This window comes from Corvus brachyrhynchos, unplaced genomic scaffold (genome assembly GCF_000691975.1).
Source record: "Corvus brachyrhynchos isolate BGI_N302 unplaced genomic scaffold, ASM69197v1 scaffold302, whole genome shotgun sequence".
In the NCBI taxonomy this organism is placed as follows: domain Eukaryota; kingdom Metazoa; phylum Chordata; class Aves; order Passeriformes; family Corvidae; genus Corvus; species Corvus brachyrhynchos.
The window spans coordinates 1,608,048-1,624,184 of NW_008237244.1; the positions used below are offsets into that span (position 1 = coordinate 1,608,048).

Consider the following 16,137-nt stretch of genomic DNA (forward strand, 5'->3'; position numbering starts at 1 on the left):
GCTTTAACCTTCTTGTGGGCTAGCTTATACCTAACATAGGTCATTATCTACATCAGTGTTGTTATATCATTAAATAGTAATGGTCTACTGTTAGAGAATTTTCATTCTGCAATCACTGTATTACCTGAAGACGTTTCAGTGATGTTGCAGAAAGCTGTTTTCAGGACATTAATTTGTTTGATGTTTGTCATATTGGCATTTTACTGCAGATAACAAATTCAGCACAGTGTGTTACTTTTGTTCCAGAGAGAACTATTAAGTGGTCAGAACTACTTTTATCAATCAAACTGAAAATCCTGCAAAATAGGAAATAAAGTTTGGGAGCTCTGTTCTGTAAACTTGTGTTGGCTGATACCATGAAATACAAGAAGAGCTGTTCAAGTCAGACAAGAAGTCCATCTTATTTTCCTCCTGTTTGTGGCAGATTGACAGGAGAACAGTGTTAGAATAGGGCAAACATACAGTGATGCTTTTCCAGCTTCTAAGAATTTGCAGCTTGGTGATTCCTTGAGCAGTAGGTGTTGGTTTAGTATGTAATAACCAAATAGTCCTAATTTATAATTCTTGAAATGTGGAGAGGACACAGTGTAAGCCATGGTACCCCTGATTAGTGACTGAGTAGAGCAATGAGTTTCTTTGTCATCTAGTTCATTTCAGTCATCTGTGTATTATAGTCTAAACACGTTATCCCACTACCCTGCTGAGTAGTACTGGTTACCTTGGAGCCTGTCATTTTGTACTTGTGCTTGAGATTTTTTTTTTCTTATGTGCATTACTTTATTTTCTACAGATAATCTTATTGCCTGCTTTTGTGTGGTACTTTAGCATTTGATTTTATGGATTCTTCCCCCTTCCTACCCAGACTGACTTAAAACACAGTCTAAATCTTCATTTATTCCAGCAGGAGAAAGGTGTAGCTGTGGAATGCTGTCCCTTGGAAGCTGCTCTCTAATGTTTGAGATGGCAGTCGGGGGCAGGATCCTTTTGTATGCTGTATTGTGGTATGGAAGATAGCTGGGTGTGACTTTACATCAATGACGGCATCTAGTGTCAAAGTTATCCTGGGATTAGGAAACAAAGATAATGTATTCACTTAAGCTTTTCATTGGTGTCCATTTTCTGCATTTCTGAGACTCTGTTTTTGTAACACTGATAGACAGGCACAGGAGCTCATTTCCATGTGATTCAAGACAGGCAGGTGTGACAGGTCTTTGATCTGGAGGCTGTGCAGCTCTGCTGGGCCAAAACCTGTAAACTGGCCAGATAGGTGCTTCTTTGGGTCTGACTTGCTGTGCTCAGAGCACTTCAGGGTCTCAACTGGGGACCAGGGATGTATTTACCTTTTAAGTGTTGATAGGTATGTAATACTGTTCCCCAGTGCTTAAATTGATTGTGTCATATGGGTGTGTCCCCTTGGGTATCTGCTTGTTATTATTATTATTGTCCTTCCCTTGGAAAAACATTGTAGCTGTACTTGCATACTTCTGTCTGCTCTGCTGTGGAAGTCTCCTAAGTTTGTTGGCTTCCAGACTTCACTGACATACTAAGTTGACTTAAAGAAGCCTGATCACTTAGAAAAATCTATGAGGCCTGAAGTAGCTTTTTTTTTTTATTTCCCTACTTGAAGTTGTTCTTCATACCAAGCCGGTTTTGGGGGTTTGGGATGTGGGGTTTTTTGTTTGGTTGGTTTATGTTTTGTTTATTTGGTTGTTTTTTTTTAAAGAGTACCTTTTCTTCCTCTGTGCCTCTTACCTTCAGTATTTCGAAATGGAGTTTTTCTGTAACTTTTTTGCTTTTTTGAGCCTAACCCGCTTTTATAAAACAATATGTGGTGGAAGGATTGGTCCTGAGATAAACTTGTCTGGAAATAGAAATCTTATTTGAGAAAAATAATGTCTTGTGATGAATAAAACTGCCATGTGGGAAATCTGAGCTGTGGTAGTCCTGACCTAGAGCCTTTTTGGTTGCTTAGTTTGAGCATAGATTCCTTCTATTCTGATTGGTTTCTAGAGGCTAGAAATTGGAGCTGCAAAACTTGAAATTAAAGAAATCCCTACTTGGCTTGTACAAACTGACTTTTTTTTCCTCACAAATGTTTTTGGATTAATTTCAGTAATAGTATTCAAAGAATGTGTGTCTTGATACAGGAGCCATCATCACTAAACTTTTTGTCTAAAAGTGTTGCCAAGCCTAGTGCATTTCTCCAAAAACTTTTGTGATCAAGATATGTGTTGCTTCTAACTTTGTCCTTTGAAATAGTTTAATTGCCTTTAATGAGAACTTTTTGAAGCATAGTTTGTCAAGACGTTTGTATTGGAGATTTCTTTTACCACAGAAAGGTTTTAGTGAAAATGTTGACCTTAATGTGAGAATTGACTAAATCATCTCTGCCTGTACCTCTTCCTCCAGAACACCATCAGTTGAAATTATTGCACTGTATTATTAAAATTAACCTGATTTTAAATAAGCTTTTCCCTTCAGAGGGTCAATGGTACAATACCCTGCAACTGTGCAGGTAGAAAGGCTTAGATTGCTGCAGGAAATTATTTCAAGTTTTTATTTGTACAGAGAGATTCTCCATACAGAGTATACAAACACATCTTTCTGCTTTGTTCTTCTTTTCCTGCTGGTTTGGTTTTGTGACTGGTGTTCATGGGAATGCTGGTGCCAGCACAAAAAAGGGGAGGAATGAGGGTGAAACCAGCGCCACAGGAGAGAACAACTCCAGTGGTGTTCTGCATCAAATTCAAATCCTTGTGGTCTTACAGGAGCTTATAAGAAGTACTTGTTAATTTTGCTATTACAGCAGTTGCATATGAGATGGTTGAGGCATGAGATAGTTTTTACTTTTTTTTTCTTTCTATTAGAAGAGTTTAGTACTTTCAGCATCATCGCTTATATCTTTCTCTGCTCCCTCCCTTTAAAGACTGATAGCAGCCTCTTCAGCAATGTTAGATCTCTTTTGGCCTGTGCTTGTTGCAGATGGACCTACTCTCTTGAGATTGATGTTACTCATGGGTTCATTGAATATTCTTAGCTTTCTGAGCATATTTCTTTCCTATTACTTCATTTTTTTTAATGGGTATAAAAGGCGTATGGTGATTTTTTTCAAATTTAAATACATCTATTTCTTTGGTAGTGGTCTGATCTTGTGATCACAAGACTTAGATAAGGAAGCTTTAAATGTTGCTCATAGACTAGTCTAGTAACCATCTCCAATAAAGTACTGGGGTTTTTTGCTGTCCATTTTTCTTAAAGGCAGTGCAATGAATTTAAAGGTAGATTTTCCTATTCTATAATTATTACTCATGCTTGCCAGGAGAGAAATGTTAATGGGAAACTGCTCAGGATTCCTGTGGGAAACTGTTAGGTGATAAACTCAAGACATGAAACTTCAGGGATGTTTAACTTGTCAGATATTATGCAGCAATCCCTGCTTGCTGTATAAAACCGTATGATAAGCTGTGGAGTGTGCGCTGTTCAACTTGGGGTTCATTCCACAGTCTCCCACAGTAGCTCAGTCATGTGGGGTACCTTTTGCACAGATTGCATGGGAAGTTTTTGTTTTCTCTTTTGCTTTTGTGGGTTGTCTTCACAGAAACCTTATCTGCATATGTACTCTTGGCCTGTGTGAAGTAGTTGTGGCTGGAAATTGGGAGTGTGAAATTGCCTACTTGCAAACCGGCAGCTTGGCTTGGATAGCAAAAGGCAATTCTGAACATATTCAATTCCTTCCTGCTGTCTTCTTTTCACTATTCCTTTCTTCTTGGGCTTGAAAGTTACTTCCTACCAGTATAAAATACCTTGTTTCTCAAACAGAGATTTTTTTCCTTATTTTTTCCCTCAGGGAAAATACTTTAAATGCTGTTGATAATGTTAAGATTTCACTGTTCGGACCTCTAGTCTCTTTTGTTTCTCATGCTCAGGGTTTGCAAGTAGCTGAAGTCTGTTGTCCATACTCTGTGTGTAGAAACTGAAATGAGGCAAGTAAAAATTAAGGATTTAAAGACATTGATTCAAACAGAGGAAAACAGTGCTAGCGTGCATGTCTTTTTGTTAGGTTTAGAAAGGTGTTGTTGACTTATGCTAGGATGAACATGGTACCAAAGCTGAGATTTTTTTTCTCAATTTAGAAGACCTTGCATAATTTTTACAGAATTAATCTTGGTTTTATATCTTGATATAATGCAAATACTCTGACTATAACTGGAAGCTCTTTAGGGCCTTTTTCAGATTGCTTGTCTCGTTTGGGAAGAAAGGAACCCAAGCTTTAATTGACATGCCTACGTGATACCACTCCAGCATCTTTGCTTCCCATAGAGGATCTTTCCTAAGTGGATTAGAAATTACCTAGGAAATTACTCTGTTGCTTTCCACTTTTGGACACAGTATCCTGTAAGCAGGAGTTTTATATGGGTTGGCTCTTTCATGTGTTCTGATCTTTTGAACTTTTGGAAGCATTCTTTACCTTTAGGAAAGGTGATGTTTTACATAACCCTATAAATAGTGATGTTTCTCTGGATTGTTTCTTCTGCTGGTCAGAATATATTGTTCGTCCCTTTTGCTGTTGGCTTTTGTACGTATGTTTCCTTGTGTTTTCTGTTTTGGGGAACTTAATGTCATATGTTCGGCTTTTGTGTGCCACATACTTTCATCTCCTAGAAGATTATAATTCTCCTCTGGGATACTGTATTCAAACTTATACAAGGAAATACAAGTATATGTACAATTCATGGTCATTGCTTCATATGTTTATTTTGTGACTGAAGTTGTAAATGGTTGTAACAAGGCCTGAGTAGTGTTTTTTATAGTGACTTGCAAAACACACAGAAATGCAAGCAAATGTTGGTTCTGTGGCTAAAACTTTGGGTAAAACTTCAAAGCAAAAAACCTCCGAAACAAAAGCCTGATTTGAAGCTGAATACTGTGCAGTTCTTAAAGAGACTCCCAGCACCAAGTAGTATTTATATTAAACTTCAATTAATGTGGTGGTAAGTTGTTCCCATAACATCATTAATATGCTGTACGAATGGATGTTGTGGACTGTGGAGTATGTCATCAAATAACAACTTCATTTCTTCCTGTTTCAGATTAAGGGAAGTTTCAGAGAAGCTGAACAAATATAATTTAAACAGGTAAGGCATTATCACATGCTGCTGTGAATCATTTAGGAACAATTCCTCTTAACAGCAGCAAGAAACAGATGATTGTACTGTAGATGATGTAGCCGTAGAAATCATCAATGCTACTGATACAGAAGTCCAGAAATGCTTCAGGTAACACAGTTCAGGTAACACAGGAAGAAAATGGGAGGTTTTCAGTTATGATAAATTATATTCAAATCTTCATTACAAAATGACTTCTTAATATGAGGTATAAACCCTGCTGTTTATTGCTGATCAGATTAAATGAGAACCATCACCTTTTAAGATCTTTTTCCTGCATTTTATGTGCTATGTGCTTCAATTAATGCACACTTAGTCATTTTTGAAAGTTTTTCCTGTCGTTAACCACCACTGTACATTTTTCCATCCATGCCCAACTTGATTTTTTTTCCCCCCCAGACTTCAAAAGTTTTAAAATGCTATAAATTCTCACTTTTTCTTTTCAGCCATCCGCCTTTGAATGTATTGGAACAGGCCACTATTAAACAGTGTGTGGTGGGACCAAATCACGCTGCATTTCTTCTGGAGGTAAGTTGCTGAAATCTTCTGAGATAACAAACTTGAAACCATACAGTTAAAATTAGTTATTCTAACATTAAATTGATTAACACTCTTCAGTAACTGAAGACTTATGTTTTAATTTTTTTGGTAAACTTGACTTACATTTCAGTTTTGAACACTTGCTTTTCTTGTTCTAAATACAGGATGGTAGAGTCTGCAGGATTGGTTTTTCAGTTCAACCAGACAGATTGGAATTGGGTAAACCTGAGAATAGTGATGGGTAAGAAATGCTTTTCTTCTAAGATTTTTTTTTTAACTCAGTAAGCAGCTTGGCTGCTTTTCTGTTTTTGTTTTTATTTGTTTGTTTTCAAAGTAGATTTTGGAATGGATACTTTGAGTAGAGACACAGTGGTTATGGTGATGCAGCCAAACAGCCTAGCTTGACAAACTGGTGTAGGAAGAAATAGTATATGTGATTCTGAAAGAAGTGAGACAGGCTCTCTTTAACTTCAAGAAACAAACTCATCCAAAAATAATCCTTAAGAAATAATCTGTGTTAAATTGTTAAGCTTAATGTAGAATCCACTCTGAAAGTGGTCCCATCTGGCAAGGCTCACTTTCTAGACCTGTGGTCCTCGGTCCAGGTAAGTCCCCCTTAACAGGACTAATTAACGGTTCACATTTGAATTTAAATCACTTAATATCAAAGTAGCGTGCTCAGGTTTATGGATAGAACACCTGCTGATTACAATTTGTACATATACACTAAAGGAAAACTTAGCACAGTGGCTAACTCAAATCACTAATTAGCTTAATATGTATTTGCAACTGTGCTATTATGGATTGCCGATGTACGTAAGGTCTGTTAGGCATGCTTTCCACTTTCTTTTTCCAGTGTACCTCTTAATATACAGTTAGATTAGTTTGGAATATTCCCCAAGGGTGTTGCTTAAGCTGGTATGTTACCAGACTAAGTCCCTGAGAATTTCAACCTGGGATTCCAGGTTTTGTTCTTAACCCATTTGGGATTGTTTTGTGACTGATTTACCATCTTTTACTTTCAGTTCAAAGTTGAGCAGTGGCTCAGGGGCAGGAAGGACATCCAGGCCAGGCAGGACTAGTGACTCCCCATGGTTTCTGTCTGGTTCTGAAACTCTGGGCAGACTGGCAGGCAACACCCTTGGGTAAGTTTTGATAGGATTGAGGCTGCAATCTGTTTGTTCCATATTTGAGTATATGTGTATACACATATATAAATTGTATGTAGTATGTATAAGGGAACGTATAATCACAGCAGTTGGGTAGGTAGGGTATAACAAAAAAACCCACTTGATTGACTTGGTTAAAATAACAGACATTGAAGTGACCATTCAGCACATAGGATACGGAGAGATCTTCATGTATGTGTGAAGAATAACCTGCTTTAGGCTGTGTTGTCTTCTTTTGAATGTTTTTTTAGTACCTTGATTTTTGAAAAGTAGTCTATTTCAGAGGGACACTATCAATTTAAACCATGATGGGTTACAAGCATAGAGTGAGATGAGTGCATTTATGCAGGAAGAGCCTTCATTATGTGCTCCATTGTTTTGTGCCTTCCACTCCCTTGCCCCAAGTCATGAGTGGTGTTTTGATAGCTGGGATCCTATACATAGTAATAAGAAAGGAGCATTTGGAAAAGGTTGTTTCTCAGAACCTTTAAAATTGTACTATATGCTAAATATACTGTATAGATCCAGTTTTCTTGTCATTAGACTTAAAATTGATGGTGTCCCTTTTTATAGAAAGGTAAAGTAATCTTCATTCCATAATGACAGTGATCTCTTTGTTACATGTTTTTGTAAGACATGTCCAACTCTGCTGCTTCCTAAGGTTACTAACTGCAGTTAAGGAGAATGCAAATGATTTGTTAAGAGGAAGGAATGACATCTTTCCATTAATTTCCAGAAAATTTGTTAGTTTTTTATTACCAAATAAACTAATTTCATTTGGGCCTTAGTTGCATGAAGAATAACCATCCCTATAAGTTTCCCAAATTTTTTCTGAAATCATTACACATCTGAACCTAAAAATCCATGTGATAAATGTTAAAGACAAACTAGTATTGTCATGTTTAAGAACTTCTTGTGGGATGTGTATCACATTTTTTCCCTCGTTATTCTTAGCTAAGCATAATGTGTTAAAATTGTTTGAATCTTAGAGACCAACCCTGAAGTGTTCCTGATGTCTTCTCTTGAATGTCTCGGAACTAGGTAGTTGGAACATCACTGAACTAGTAGAGTAGCAGTAGGCACTATAACTAGTCTGTTAATTGGAGGGAATAATTGTGTTAATAAATTGAATCTGAAGCCATTCAAATTGTGGGGCCGTTAGAGTAGATAACTGGATTTGGGAAATTGCTAGCATGCTGCTGCACAGTGGAGGGATGTGGTTAACTAGTAGGTGAACAGAAACGAGATGAAAGATTTCTGTACTGTGTTAGTATTTATTTTAGGTTTAGACAGCTTTATAGCAATGGCCATGTCCTTATTCTCCTTAACAGGACCAAATTAGGACACATAGGGAATATTTGAATTATTACACAAATAGAAATGGTTTTAACTGTTAGATATCTAAATGATGTCATTGATAGTTTATAACTTAAAGTAGAAAATGCATCTGTAGTATTAATATCTAATATGGAACCTTTTCATTAACCCTACACCTCCCTGCAGAGGGTTGAATTGAGAGTTGCTCTGTAGGTAGAATTTGACTTCCCCTCAGCCCCATTCTTTTCCTCTCAACCACGTTCCCACCTTTAGAACAGTTTAACTAGCTCTTTTTTTTAAAATGTCACATTCTTCTTTGTTGGTTTGTTTTTTTGGTTTTTTTTTTTTTGGTTTTTTTTTATATTTTCAATAGCATCTTTTTTTTTTTTTATTTTTTTTTTAGAACTCTCTTTTTAACTCATGAGACAAGACTTTTCCTAAAGACATCACTGAATTGCTTTCTGTCTTGTCTTGTCATTGTCTGTGTGGTTGCTAGCTAGAATCCTGAAAATGTAGATGTGTCTGACAGGGCCTTGTCTTAAGCAGACATTTGAGTTACTCTGTGGTTGCAGGGTGTTGTTGGGAGGAAAAAGAAAACGCAAATTAAAAAAGGGTGCTAGTAATCAACTGAAGGCATAAAATGCAAGACAAGTGTTCTTACTTAATTAGCTGTTAATAGCTGCTTATAATAGACTTTCAATGTAAATTTATTAGATACTGTTTCAGAGATCATATCTTTATTTTCATGTCTAATTTTAAATTTTTTTCTTGAAAGGAGTTTGAGACTTGAAGTGGTTGATAGAGGAAGGTTCTGCTGATACAGATTATTAAGTAGCAGTAATACCATAGCCAATACCCTTTAAGGTGTATTACAAGATAAAGCTTAGTTAACCTCGAAGAACTAACTAGAGTCTCTTGTCTTTCATGGCAACAGATTATCTTGTCTTAAATCCAGAGCAGATACAATTGACACAGTTCTGTGGTGATAATTGTAATGATGTGGATAGTTGTAATGATGGTGAGATGTCTAGTTTTACAAATCACTGTCTTTTTGTTGCCTTATTTTGATACTGATTCATAGAAATGAAGAAACTGTTCAGTCAGTTCAGGCATGTTTTTGCAATGTATACAGTTGATGTTAATTTTTGCAAAAGGAATAGGTAAAAAGAAGAGTATCTCTTGATAGCTATACATGAGGATCAGAGAACTATGTAGTGTAAGATTTCTTTTGCGGTAGATTACTTGATTTTTCCAGTGTAATCTTTACCAATTTCTTAATGTAAATCAAGTATCAGAATCTTTAGAAGACCCACCTAAGTATAGTGGTCTTCTGTCAGAGCCATTGACAGTGAAGTTGCTGCATGTGTGCTTTTATAACAGGAAATTAGCAGATGAGTGTTAGATCTTATGCTACTGCTTTTAGAAAATCTGGGAATTCATCCTTTTATGTATTTATGTATGTATACATCCACACGGCTGTATGAGCAGGAAAGAAAGCAAGTTCCAGTTGGAGACCTGTTCTTTTATTTCTTCTGCATATTTCAGAACTTTATCAGTTTTCCTGGTGTTCTTGTTCTTTCTAGTTTTGAGAGTTACTTTTATATGTTTGTGTATGAAGTCAAGCTGCAGTATTTTTCAGAGACTATTTATAAGTTATTAATAATAAAACTAAAGACTTACTGAAGTAGGCCCCAAAGTATGCTGTTGTATTAAATAAATAAATATTCTAAATCTTCTAGAAGTCGCTGGAGTTCAGGGGTTGGTGGAAGTGGAGGAGGATCTTCTGGTAGATCATCTGCTGGAGCTCGAGACTCTCGAAGGCAGACCAGAGTTATACGCACAGGACGTGACAGAGGATCTGGGCTGCTGGGGAGTCAACCACAACCAGTGATTCCAGCATCAGTCATTCCAGAGGAACTAATTTCACAGGTATGTGAACTAGAAGCTGCTTGTTGCCAAAAGCTTGGAGAGCTTCTCACAGTGTGTGTACAGGAATGTGTTGTAGTAGTGCCTTTTCTCCAAGGAGTAATGGCATATAATTGAAGAAATTGACTTTCCCTAGCTGACTTGGTTTTATTCTTAAATACATAATGGAAGTGATAGACTTTTGGATTCTAGAATTTCCATTTCCCAGACTTCCCCCAAGACACGTATATGTTTAATGTAGATAAGGAGGGCCATGTTTGGTTGTAGAGGGGAGATTTAGTGAGAAAATCAAATACTTGAGAACAGTATCAAATGTTAAGTTTCTTGAAGGAATGTAATGAGGGAGGGCAGATTGACTTTTTCTTGTTTGATAGAAGGAGTGATCCATTTTAGATGTAAATGAAAGACATTAAACATATTTAATCTCTTTAAAATACTGATAATTTTTCTTCATGTACACCTCTACTTAATTTTTTATAGATGTGACTTTTATGAATATTGGGTATAAATTGCTCTGCTTTTGCCTTTTAATGCATTAAAGCCTGAAGAAGCTGTTAAGTGTGTTAAAACATTTTCCTCCATATTTGAAGAAAAGAATACATTCAAAATATGTGATTGGTTAATTCATTTTAACTATTAGCTTAGAACTAGTTGCTGGTCTACATTCGAAATACAGATATTATTTGCTAGGCCAAAGATAATCTGCTTTGCTTCTTCCCTTGCTGTGATATTTTGCTTTCCCTTTTTTTTCTTTTTTTTTCTTTTTTAAATAGCGTACTTTGTTTACCTTTAAAGCAGAAGGTGTCTAAAACATTTCTGAGGTAACTTTAAAGCAGAGCAATAGGAAAGATCTTCAGAGATGATCTAGAAATTCTAGGGTGTCTCAAAAATCTGTAAACTTCTGGCATAGAATATTATGACAAAAAATTTGCCTTTGTGTGCTGTTAAAACATCCCAGGTTTTTTTTTGCATGCCAACAGACCATTTTACTTGGTGCCTTATTTTTACTCTGTTGTGAAAATACTCAGTACTTGTTTCTTATGTTCTCTTGTTCGTGATCTTTCAAAACTCTCATCATCTCTGACATTCAGTAGAGGGTAATCTGGGCAAACAAAGTGCTCTGAGTCCTGGGCTTAGTGGAATAAACCAGAGTTTCTCTGGTTTTTTTTAAATTCATTGCCTCTAATGCTTGGAAGGTTTTATCTTCATTTGCACTTTGTTAATAAAAACTTAAATGTTGCAAAAACTGCTGAAGATAAACCTTTAGAAGCAGAATGATGAGAAAAATACGGTCAGTGAGGTGGTTTTGTTTGAAGGGCAGTGGAAAGAGAAACCCGTGTAAAAGACAGGGATTGAGGTGTAGTTTTGACACAGCAGTTGATTGCAAACTCCATTGTTTGACATACTAAGTTTTATAGAAACATACAGAACATTCTCAAAACCCAGACTGCTTATTATTTAAATGCAGCATTAAACATGCCAAGAAGTAGATTCTAAGGTTCCATTAGAAAATTTAGCACCAAAGTTGGAATTCAGTGGCCTGACTGGAACTGAGAGAAGGCTGGGTATCTAGTGCAGGATACTGTGAAAAACTGGTAAGAGCCCCTGTGTCTGTATGTCCTATTACCGACTTTTGATTCTTACTAGACTTCTTTTAGAATTAAGCCTTTTCTTATGAATGATGATTGGTGAGCTGAGAATGACCAGTGACCAATTCTACTCTGCTCTTACAGGCACAAGTTGTGTTACAGGGGAAGTCCAGAAGTATTATTATTCGAGAACTCCAACGAACAAATCTTGATGTAAACCTTGCTGTAAATAATTTGTTGAGTCGTGATGATGAAGATGGAGATGATGGGGATGACACAGCAAGTGAATCATATCTTCCTGGAGGTTTGTATCCTGCAACTTTTGATTAAAAAAATGGCATTGCATACTTATTTTTCTGTATTTAAGTACTGACAGCGAGTTCCGTGCTGTGCCAGGTGTGCAGCGAAGACAATTCTTGCTTATAGGAGCAAAGTCTAAAGATGTACAAAACAAAAGATGGACTGGGATGTCTTGACGGATTAGGATAGCCACTGAAGAATAACTGTTAATACTGTTTGTGGGGGGCATGAAAGTTATATTTTCTTTTAGGATCCCAGGCTTTGTAACACTAGCATTACTTATGTCTATTTTGCTGCTCAACGAGATGCTGAGACTGCTGTGTGGCTTGCTCATAAAAGCTAAATCTAAAACTTTCTAGTGACTTGCATGTTTTTTACTACTAACAAATATTCTTAATATTTATACAAGTTTTTAGAGCAAAAATTATGTTTTTATAAAATCAAAAAGCCTTAGTAGAGGGCAAAACAGTTTACAGTTGTTATAGTTAGATTGAGAATTTATTCTTCATCTCAAATTCCCCTTATAAATGCTGTAGTGTTCTGGCTAGACTGGCAAAATCCTGTAATTGAAGTGCAGCTATTTTTGAAATATTGTCTGTCCCATACAATTGCTTTTTATAGAAGACTTTGAGTCTTCTTTTGCATTGGCTAAATAATTTAGGCAATCTTTTCTTGCTGAATAAACAGATTTGAAAACATAGCAGCCGAATCCAGTGTTGTGTTAGGTGCACTGCATGAAAAGAACACATCTAAACTCTGACTACATTATAGCTTTTTTTCTGTGTGTCAAAATGATGTTTTGATATTTTTCTAATAAATGTTTTTTTGGGGTTTTTTTCTGCTCATCTGGTTCACCAGGAAGGTTCATGGGCTTCGTCCATCTTTATCTTGTCAGTCATGTGATTAGACAAAGGTTATTTTTAATTTCTGCAACAAAAACTTTGTATTTCATTTTGCTTCTTCTAGTTTTAGTTGCATCTGTCAAGCATCTTTATTTTGCTCTAGAATCAAGAATCTTCTGGTGAAAGGGGTGAAAAATCTTCAATCTCCATCTTATTTTTTAGTGATGAGCTTAATAGCATTAGATGGATGCAATGGAGGAAGTAAATTCTCCTAAGTTTCCAAATGTTCAAAGCAGTTTGTAGTCTTAAGCATACCCAAATGCATTCCTCCAGAGCTGGCTTTCAGAAGATAAATCACAGTTAGGAACTTCTGCTGTAAATTACTGCTTTTAACCATACTAACCAGCATTCTGCAGCATTAACTGTTCTCTGAGTACCTCTTGAGATCCTAAGGATCAATTAATAGGGACCATCTGACAACCTGTGACTGGTAACTTTCATTTGAAGGTGCCTCCACTACAGTCTGTGAGTCTCATCTATTTGAGATGGGTTAAAGTAGTGTGCAGTTTCACTGTCCTCACTGGATGTCCAGAAAAAAAAATTCTCTTGGCTTAATTTTTAAATCTTCTTCTCTGTTTGGAGTAAACTTCCTGTAAGGGATTGCAATGTCCTAAAATTAGTTTTTCCCCTATATTACCCCATAGAGAAATGGATCTGTTTTTTCCCAGTTTTCATGGGAAGAGATATGGAAATGATGACTGAAGTGACACTTGATCTGTCTTAACTCCAGTCTTCAAAGATGTAATTTCTGGTTTGTAGAATGTGCTGTGCCTTCTCTGTCTGTCCTAAGTTTCATGGGCAAAAATCAGTTTGTTGCACAGAAATGAATTAGTTAGGTATCTGAGTGACCAGAGGAAGTCTAGCTGAGGACTTGGCAGTGCTGTTATGACTCTACTATTGATACATTGAGTAGTAAAAATTACCAGCCTTGCTTATGTCACATGACCGTGCAAGCTAGGTTTCAGGAAAACCAAATGGCCAGAGAGAGTTGCCTATAGCTCTTTTTAAAAGTATTTTACTCTAGAAACTTTGCAGTCTTCTTGCTTTCACTTGTCATCTCATGTCTGGATGCCCCTTTGGAACTATAACATCATAAAAGAAAACCGATAAATGCTGTATGCATTCAATTATTAGGCTTTTTTAATGTTCTGAAAGATTAAGAACTTTTTAAAAATTACGTCAAATTATGCTTTAAAGTTTTTTTATTTTGTTCATTTCAAGCACAAAAAAAGCATGTGACAAGACAGATTTTGACTCTGGACTTCTGAGGCTCTTGCATTTCAATTGAAAGCACGTTAATTTTGTCTTTCTGCCTTCTGCATGTCTGATGCTTTGTGACCCTTACATTTAGGGGTTACTTCTCTAAGCTTTCCAAGACAGACAGACTTTTTTTAAAGCACTTTGCATATGATTTAAAAAATAGTAATAAAATCATTAATAAGCTGAGATACTTTCCAAGTACTTTGAATTTAATAAATTTTTGTTTAATGGATCATAATTTCATTAATGTATCAGTTGTGATGATTCCAGTTAGTACTGTAAAGGTTATGGATCTAACTTTTTTTGAGGTGCCAAAACACATGTTTCAGTTCTTCCTGAATTCTTCAAAATGTCTTAAGTGAAGAGCAGAACTCTGCTTTTCTGTACAGATTGCCATCAACGAATCTCTGTTAAATATTTGGTTTTGGACCCCAGTGTACTTTGATTTTTGGCTTCTCTAATCTAATTCTGTTTCTTTTGTTTTATGATAGTTAGCAGAGAGGAATATGGATTCATTTGTTTCATAACAAATACATAAGGAGAATAAGATAAAAAGATCTATAGAACAAGATCATTTAGCATGGAAAAGACTTGACAACCTCTGTGAGGCTCATATCAAGTTGTAATAGAGGGTTCTCCTGGGCTTTATGTTCTGTTAGTATTCTGAATAGAGATGCTATAGATGTTAAAATGTTTTGTTGTTTGTGTAGTTCAGATGAGTGCATATTTGCTCAGTAACTTCTGCATGGTGCAGTGCGTTCTCACTAGTGGGACTTGTGAAACGTGGGTTTGACAACATCCAGGCTGCTTTGCAGAGAGGAGAGATGGGCTGGTGTCGCAGCAGGACTTACTGTGCTGGCTTCCAGTGAGGGGAGATGGGAACTGCAGCATAGTGTAGGATCAGCTCAGTGGTTTGCCTTTGGGGGAAAACAATTAGATAATGGGGTTGGTTTTTTTTTCTGGTTTTGTTGTTGTGGTTTTGTTTTCTTTGTTGTTGGGTTGTTTTTTTTCCTCTGTTTTTGTGAACTTCAAGTTGGGTAATATTTTGAATAACTATTATCTTATCAAGAATGAATTCTGGAGTTCTGTTTTAGTCTAGTTTCCTAGGAAACCAAAACAAATGTTTCTCTCCCTTCACTGTCACAGTTTTGCCAGTTTAATCCAAACTCGAAAGAGGAGGAGGTACTGAACACATTGAATCCTTGAATATTTCATAAAAGTGTGCAGCTGAGAAGAGGGGAGAGAACTTACGATTGGCCCTTAAGGGAAAAGGTTTAAAGTGAGCTCTACTTGAGATCAGAATTGATCTAAGCAATGCCTTCAGTTAATGAATCCAGTGATGATGCTATTTGAATTGCTGCTTATGTGCATACTGAAAACCAGGGGGTTTTATTGATGGGTTTTTTTGGTGTGGGTATTTTGTTTTGTTTTGTTTCTTTCCTCTGAACTGGATATCCTTTTCTTTCTAATTTTCTGTGGTATTTAGTAGTGAATCATGGGTATTTTCTTACGAAAATAGGTTCATCAGAAGTATCACATCTAGATGTGAAGGGAGCAGTCTGATTCTGGTCTCACACAGCACAATGAATGATATAATCCCATGGGTTTTGTTTGAAGAGCAGGAAAATAAAGTCATAGAGAATGTTTTTTGGGGGTTTTTTTTGGTTTTGGTTTTGTTTTTTTTTTCTTTTTAAACTCCGAATTCTTAAACTGGATGTAGCCTTGCAGTATCTGTGTTTTCACAGCGCTAAAAAAATTCCAGTGATGTTTGAAGGGGAGTGGATTTGGCTCCTATCCCTACTGGTTTTAGCACCTTTCTTTGCTGATATAGAAAATGGAAGAAGGGGGATCTCTTTCAGAAATACTGGAAGAAAATTAAAATCTGGTTTGAAGCTGAAATAAGAGGGTAAGAAAAGGCTTAATTTCGTTACTCATCTTAATGCGTATTTAGCCCAAACCCACATAGTTT

At 36.4% G+C, this 16,137-nt stretch overlaps 1 protein-coding gene across 10 annotated transcripts in view; it reads left to right on the forward strand.

Moving 5' to 3' along the window:
* Positions 1-5,037: 5,037 nt before the first annotated feature.
* UBR5 (ubiquitin protein ligase E3 component n-recognin 5) overlaps positions 5,038-16,137 on the forward strand; it is a 65,867-nt gene continuing 54,767 nt past the window's right edge. For 7 of the 10 annotated variants that reach the window (XM_017730326.1, XM_017730328.1, XM_017730331.1 and 4 more), the window contains exons 1-6: positions 5,038-5,135; positions 5,612-5,693; positions 5,870-5,946; positions 6,731-6,850; positions 9,931-10,120; positions 11,851-12,010. In XM_017730326.1, the coding sequence (XP_017585815.1) occupies positions 5,053-5,135; positions 5,612-5,693; positions 5,870-5,946; positions 6,731-6,850; positions 9,931-10,120; positions 11,851-12,010 (712 nt within the window). In that variant the 5' untranslated portion in view covers positions 5,038-5,052. Of the gene's footprint in view, positions 5,136-5,611; positions 5,694-5,869; positions 5,947-6,730; positions 6,851-9,930; positions 10,121-11,850; positions 12,011-15,983; positions 16,075-16,137 lie in introns of those variants that run through there. The other 3 variants (XM_017730333.1, XM_017730334.1, XM_017730336.1) reach the window with 2 other exon arrangements.